We start from the raw sequence: 7,633 nt of genomic DNA on the forward strand, positions 1-7,633 counted from the left end.
TCTTTACAGTGCTGCAGCTGTGTTAGGCCTAAGAGACTGTTACTCTCTTATATTAATCCTCATCATTGTTCTTTATTCATTTTTCTTTGGCTGTTTCTCTTTGATGTTTGTGAAGCAATGCAACACATTTGAATAAACGTGACGTATGCTTTATTATGCTTTATTAGGCTCTGTTTGTTTAAAATTACGATTTAAGGCCTCATATTAAACCAGCGCTGCAATAATCAAAACCCAGATACTGAAATGAAAAACAAGTGAACACGTGACATATAAACACAAACAGTGTCTGTATCTTTAAACATAAATCTTCTGTTTTCTGGATCATCCATCATTAGAAATAAAAAGCTTAATAACAACACATGAATCTATACAAAACACAACTGAACGCACGGTTTAAATATTCACTTTTATTTCTTTCCAGGAAAAAAGTAAAGGAAACTCGTCAATTAAATATTCAAACAAAAGATAATAATTCATGATCAAATTTTAAAAAAGGCGCCTGCTAAAAGTTTTTTTTTTTTGCCATACAGAAATTGAAAGAAGGAGGGATATTTCTAATATATCTACAACATTCTTTTAAAACAAATCCGTCCCATTTCCACCGCTGGAGATATTTGGAGTTTCTGCTGAAATCGTCTCTGTAACCTGAGAAAACACAAGTCCGGTGTAACGTACTGATTAATCATTGTTAGCAATGTTGATGTGTTTGGCCAGGTCGATGGCGCCACGCTGAGTCTGTAATTTCTGATACTCCTGATGTAAACTGAGGAAGTGCGGGGACGCAGCGGGGTGGAAAAGCGCATGGGACGCGTAGGCTGCGCTGGAGGTCAGAGGAGAGGAGTAAGCAGTACATTGGGCCGGAGAGAAGGCTTCCATGCCGGGCTGCGACTGGAGAAAAGCCTTGGCTGTGAGGGCGCTGCGGGAGAAGAAGCTGGAGAGAGCCGGCAGGATGCTGCTGACAGGTGGGATGGTGGCGGGGGCGCACGGCGAGTGTGCGTGGTGATGGATGTAGGGGTAAATCTCCAGACTGGGCAGCTGCAGAGCCGCCGTCCCGATCCCGTAGGCGCTGTGGGGGAAGCCGTGCAGTCCGCTGGGCTCCAGGTGCTGCTCCTTGAGCGGGTCGAAGCGAAAGTGCTGCCGCTTGAATCGCTTCCTCCGGCGCAGAAAACTCCCGTTCTCAAACATGTCCGAGGAGTTTGGATCCAGAGTCCAATAGTTGCCTTTCCCTGGGTTTCCTGGCTCTCTGGGCATCTTTACAAAGCAGTCATTAAGCGACAGATTGTGTCTGATAGAGTTCTGCCAGGCGGGGAATTTCTCCCGGTAATAAACGAAGCGTTGGCTGATAAAGTCACATATCTCGCTGAGAGTGAGGCGTTTCTTTGGACTCTGCAATATGGCCATCGTTATCAGAGCTATGTATGAGTATGGAGGCTTCACCGACGCTGGACCTTTGCTTTTACCAGGAGTAGAACACGCCGGTGCAGGGCTGCATGTGTCCCGGTCTTTCCCCTCGCTGCTGGGTGACAAAGCCTCCGTGTTGCGGTCCTGCTCGCTCCGCGACTCATCCAGAGGTAAGAGTCGCTCCTCTCCATTATCTTTGAGTCCTTCCCCTACTACGTCGATAACAATATCCTCCATAATTTCCAAGCCCAATGCCATAGTAGATGTCCGCGCGTAAAGCCAACACCACCTGCCAACAGGTGGGAGAGTGACAGCTCCTCTCTTGAAAGCAGATCTTTACGCACGACTCATCTCCATTCACAAAAAAAAAGTGAGCGTACAAATCCGAGCACAATCCTCCTCCTACTTCACAAGACTCTAGGGCTCTCCAAACTGCAAAGCATCCGCGCTGATATCCTTTATTTTGATGCTGGTAAGCGCAAAAGAGCGCTTTGAGCGTTTGGACGTGTGCATAAAGCGTCAAAATGTGCGTGCGCCCTCTGAGATGTCCAGCATCATCTGTAATCTCTGCTGCTTTCCTGCGGGTCGGGTGGATGTGATGTCACTTCGAGGCATGAGGAAAAGGATCCTGACCAATGAAAACGTCGCAAAGGGTACCAAGTAGGCCTATACCAGCCAGCAGCGCACTCTCATCATCAGCCCATCAGTGCCAAGGCGACGCGAACTTTAGAGATCCAGCTCAATGAAAACATCCTAACGAGCAGGAAATCACAAGGGGGGACTATTTTTAGAGCGGAATAAAAAAGTTTTGCACAGATGATTATTTCAGTGGCGCATGATAAATTATGATAACTATGAATAAAATAAAGTTGTTGGACACTATTTGAACAAATATGATTCCTATTTTGTGTAGGCGGCTCCTGAGCTCTAAGGTATTATTGTTTTTTTTCCATAAATGATGAAAATGTTCCATAAAAGAGGTTTGATCCTGTTATGACGTGAGATTTAAAAAAAAACAAAAAAACAATCTGTATAAAAAACAGATTTATTCTATTTTTTTATTTCTTTTTGCTTAACGTTCATCATTTTTAGACGATTTTTTGGTTTGTTTGTTTTACATGAAGCCAAAATGCGCAGAGGGGAAGTGTGACTAAAGCAACAGAGAAAAAGAGAAGTCAACCAAAATGGCAGCGGCGATAGAAAGTGATCATGAAAGAAAGATAAATACATATTCTAACTTCCGAATGCGCTGACAGACTCTTTGGGGACATCAGATCACTATCATGAATTTAAAGACTGAGGGGGAAAATCCCCAAACACTTCTCTACGTGAGGCAGGGACTTAAACCTTAATCCCTCTCTAAGGCTTCTGCAGCCGCACTTGACGCGCACACTTGGCACACAATTACACGTTTTCAGACGTAGGCCTAACAGGGGATAAAACTGGAATGAGTGATTTTGTGCTGCTCTGAAAATAATAATTTGCTGCCCGGAGGCTTCTTTGAATAAACAGATAAGAAGTAGGCTGGGTGCCTTTTTTTCTAAACTTACACCCAGACTTTCTTTTTCCTGCGACAGACTGAGAGATATATTGATAAATATCCCCATGTGTGAAATTGAGCAGAAATATTTGATCTGCAGTCTGCATAACCTGAGATTTCTGCGGCAGAAACTCTACACTCTCTGTTCTCCATTTGGGCGCAAACCTATCAAAGCCCGCCAGATTATCTTCTTTAATAATGGCCAACTGAAAGCAGAATGGTAATATTGGGATGAAAGTAATAGATTTTCACTTGCTCAGACATAAAAGAGAAGTCAGGAGAGGAGGGCGCTTTTGGTATTGTTGGGAGGCCTCTGGTTGTTTGTGTTTAATGATGGAGCCCTTTGTTGGGGATTCCCACATTTCCTGCCTCTAATCGTATTGATACCTCGGGGCAGAGGGGGGACTGGGTCCGGACTGGGTGGGCTATATGGTACCAGCAAAGCTGCAGATGATTTCCCAAAATTCATCACGCATGTCTTCAGATTGGAAACAGGCCCGCGCGCGTTGTGTGGTTCCAATAAGGAGAAAGCAGGAGCGTCAAATCGCTGCAAAAACTGAAGGTATGCTACTATAGGCGATACAGCTCTGAGATAATCTGATAGTAAAACTTGTGAAGCAGAGCGTGTTGGAGTCTTTTCTGGGGACAAACAGCTGCAGGGACATTTTTAGAGCTGATAAAATAAGCAGGCAATGCATCAAACTGCCCCACACACACACATGCATCTGGCACTGATGTGACATTTACAGATATGCCCTCCTAATTTTTATTTCTGGTCATTTTTATAAGTACCCCCCCACCATAAAATATATGCAACATTAAATTTAAGGCTCACTGTAAGGTGTTTTTTTCTTCTTCTTCTTCTTTTCTTTTATTAAAGCAATGTGGAAACGTTCAAATCAATAGATCTTTTTTCTTTCTTTTTACCCAGAAGACACATTACGCACACGTTTTAACAATAACAAATGTGCTATCTAACAAAAACGGCCATTGTAGAGATTTTATTTGCTTTGTATCGCAGATGAAGAAGTGGGAGAGTGCGCTTGGTGTAATAACATCATTTGGCAGGAACCAAACAGGCCTGGGGGATCTCACTGGATCATTCTGGATAAATGAACCTACATCCGTCCGCGTCATGAAACGGGTTCTAGATGAAGCTACTTCAGTTGAAATGTTTTCTTATCTCAGTGAAAACCTGAAGCTGTTCGCATGATTCAGAGGGTGATAAAAAAGCTGAGCGTGTTTTTCATTGGGAGAGGTTGAACCCGCTTCAAAGAGCTGAGGTTGTTTTCACATAATGCCCCCCCCCCCTCCCTCTCATCTTGATTCCCTTAAAATCCTGGCAGCGCAGTGGACAATAATAAAACGTGTAATTTAAGGTATCATGAATCATAACTGCATGAAACAAAGCCAAACACAAAAACACACTCATACACACGCACGCGTGTGCGCACGGACACGCACACAAACTCTAACCCACTTTTGGGGACATTACATAGACTTACATTCATTTCCTGGAGACACTAACCCTAACCTTAACCTTAACCACTTACCCCAAAAAGCAGCCTTTCCTCAATTAGGGACACGACTTTTCTCCCCCAAATTGGACAAGCCGTCTCCATTTACCTGGTGTTGAGTCTACAGTGTGTCCCTGAAAGTAGTATAAGTCAGACCACACACACACACAGAGACACACACAGATAGAGAGAGAGAGAGAGTTTAAGGGAGGATACATGTGTAAATTTCATGAGCTGAACTGGTCATTAACACAAAATTTATGGGCTGACAAACGACCCCATAACATAGAAAGTGATGCAACCTGTTCACATCATCTCACTGTATTCTTCTTGTCTGTAACTACTTTGTTCAGTCATTGTTGTGTTGTATTGTGTGGATCCCTGCATGATGAATGGCACATCTGTATTTTTAAGGCCCATCAATCACAGGCCAGCTGCACGTGCAGGCTCGGGCCGCTGTGGTGACATCTTGTGGTGTAAAAGTGAACCAACTCTAACAAAAGGCTCTTATCTATTGTAAGAGCACTAATATCACAACACCATTCAAAAGCAGCCTTGAAAATAATCAACATCTGTCTAAAATAGTTATACTTTATAATATTATAACTTCATTGAAGGTAATATTTAGGTGTACCTAACAAACTACCAACTGTTTAACAGTGTCATACCCAGTGTGTCCATTTTTAGAAAAATTGATTAAACTTATAGGGCTGTATTTAAACTCTAGTGAAGATATCCATTTAAATATATCTCCTGGTGGTGGAACTTTTGTAACTAAATATATGTCATACAGGGTTTTTTTCTTTAAAATTTAGGTGAAATTTCAGAGTTTTAACAATTTAAAATAAGTGGTTTAACCTGATTGTTTTCTCTGGTCAAAGTCTGACAAACTATGATTTTATCCATGAAGTTAATTCACCTGAAATCTATAAGCTTCACTGTTAACACTTTACTTTAAGACCCCCTGGTATTTATAACAGTTAATAAATGGTATATAACACACTTTATACTTTATAGTTATTAAGCAGATTAATTGTTATTAATGTATTTATAAAATAACTATAACTATGTGTAGGCTGCTGTACAACCAGATAATGAATGACAATGTAGTAAAATACAGTTGCAATCATATAAATTATGTCCTCATTGAAGAAGTTGTAATTGCTGACAAATACTGAATTTTACCATTTATACAGTGTGCTATAAACCACAAATTAAATGTTTGCATACTGCTTATAAATGCTAAATAATGTGGCTTAAATTAAAGTGTAACTTTTGCATTGAATGAAACAGAACTGAGTAGTTTGTGACCGTTTCTGGAGAGTTGACCTGAATACACACTGCTAACAACATTTCCTAGCAATCTTAATTGGATTAGTCTGGTATTTGGTTGGATAGTCATTCATTTTACGAGTTCAGGGTGTTTTATAGACCAGGTGGGGCTACCTCCACTAAAATCATTTAAAAAATAACATGCTTTTGTGAAAAATAACAGAAACCTTTACGGTAAAACATTAAAGTGCTATCACACTGCAAACGCGTGTGATAATAATAATGAAATGAGACACGCCAGGATTTAACAGGTTTACTACCTCAGTTAAACAATTTACCGGCAGAAACATTGAAATCACGAGGCCTGAGCTCATGAACATGAGGTGATGAGCAATTCTGGGTTAAACTAAAAAACACACTGTATCTATTATACTTTAAGTTGGTAATTTTATATTCAGATCATTTCATTAAAGTGAGTTTTATAGGGAAACTTTAGCCTATGCTTATAAAACAACAAGGAAAATAATAATAATAATAATAATTGATAATAACCTGAACACTTCTGGTAATGAATATGTTGATATGGCAAATACTTTGGCTACAATTACAATATGTTATCTTTATAATGGAGATTAACATATGTGTAAGGGTGTAAAACTGAGACAGCAAAGATTCTGTCACAAAATATTAGTTAACTAGTTAAGGATGTAACTAGAATATAATTTACACTTATGATTCTCGAGTTTCGTGTGCTTGGAGCTCAGTAAAATCCTCTCCTACCTCTGGTGAATGTTGGGTTTTACTGACTTGGTGGTTTTTAAGAACTTCCTGACCCCTCCACTAGAGGGACCTCTTACACCAACAAAAACGACTTTCTGGCTCTCAGAGAAACTCTTAATCACCTCAATTGACAAGTTTTGGAAACTGTGCTGACACCAGAACTTTGCTCGCTGTCGTCAATGTACACTTGAGTACTTTAAGTGGGATTTTTTTTAGTGTAGAATTTCTCTCGGACATCATCTTGCTGTCAAGTGAACTGGATGCCGTGTACGACACACTAACACAATGCACTTTGGCCTGAGTGTCAGAATACATCAGTGCTCTGCTGACCTCAGTTAGCATTTTTCTGTACGCTTTGACACTGAAAAATACTCTACCACACCAAATGCCTGTGGAACACATGGCTGAAATTTCCAGCATTATTTTCTATTGAGACTGACAGCAGCGGTTTGTCTGCAGTGTCGTGTTCGCCCCTGAGCTGCTGTCAGATGAGGCCTGAGGATGGAAAGAATGTAGATGTTGTGTTTAAAGGCTCAGTGTGTACCATGTTGACTGATTGTCAGGGGTCAGAGCTGCTGGCTGCACTGACTGTGTACAGTAGAAAGAGAGAAGTATTAAACTGTAGAGTGTAATAAGAAGTTACATGGGTGTATTTGCTAGACTTGTCTAGCAAGCCTTCCCTAGTAATTGATTTAGAGAGATAAGATGAAACAATTATAGACTGACTGCTGTGATGCACTATGTATGATGCACTAGGGCTCAAAACATTCTCACTTCCTGTTTTCTCCCCTCATGCAGCTTCAGATGGGATGCTAATCTTTCAAAATCATCATGTTGACTGGCATTGTTTTGATAACATGTTACGGCTTGTTCAAAAGGGACACAGAAGCATTTAACAGATAAATACACCTGGTATGAGGATATTTTTGTTTATTTCTGAGAGAAGGAACAAATGACGAGACCTCAGTCGCACAGTTCTGTGATATGAGTGGGCAGATGGAAGTGAATCTGGGCAACGTTACTCCTGATCCCAGTGTACAAACACACCCGGCAGGACTGAAGCCACACTCTTTCTTCTCTTTCTTTCATGAGGCTTTCTAAAGTCTGGATGTAAGAAATCTCA

At 40.9% G+C, this 7,633-nt stretch overlaps 1 protein-coding gene across 1 annotated transcript; it reads right to left on the reverse strand.

Annotated features, from left to right (window-relative positions):
- Positions 1 to 678: 678 nt before the first annotated feature.
- On the reverse strand, positions 679 to 1,659 carry foxd7 (forkhead box D7). The gene has a single exon (XM_062438433.1). It carries the CDS (start codon positions 1,657 to 1,659, stop codon positions 679 to 681), a length of 981 nt encoding a protein of 326 aa, XP_062294417.1.
- Positions 1,660 to 7,633: the final 5,974 nt, after the last annotated feature.

This window comes from Scomber scombrus, chromosome 18 (genome assembly GCF_963691925.1).
Source record: "Scomber scombrus chromosome 18, fScoSco1.1, whole genome shotgun sequence".
In the NCBI taxonomy this organism is placed as follows: domain Eukaryota; kingdom Metazoa; phylum Chordata; class Actinopteri; order Scombriformes; family Scombridae; genus Scomber; species Scomber scombrus.

Bases quoted from the DNA above. Each gene is read 5' to 3' on its own strand.
- foxd7 (XM_062438433.1), bottom strand. From the start codon at position 1,659: ATGGCATTGGGCTTGGAAATTATGGAGGATATTGTTATCGACGTAGTA.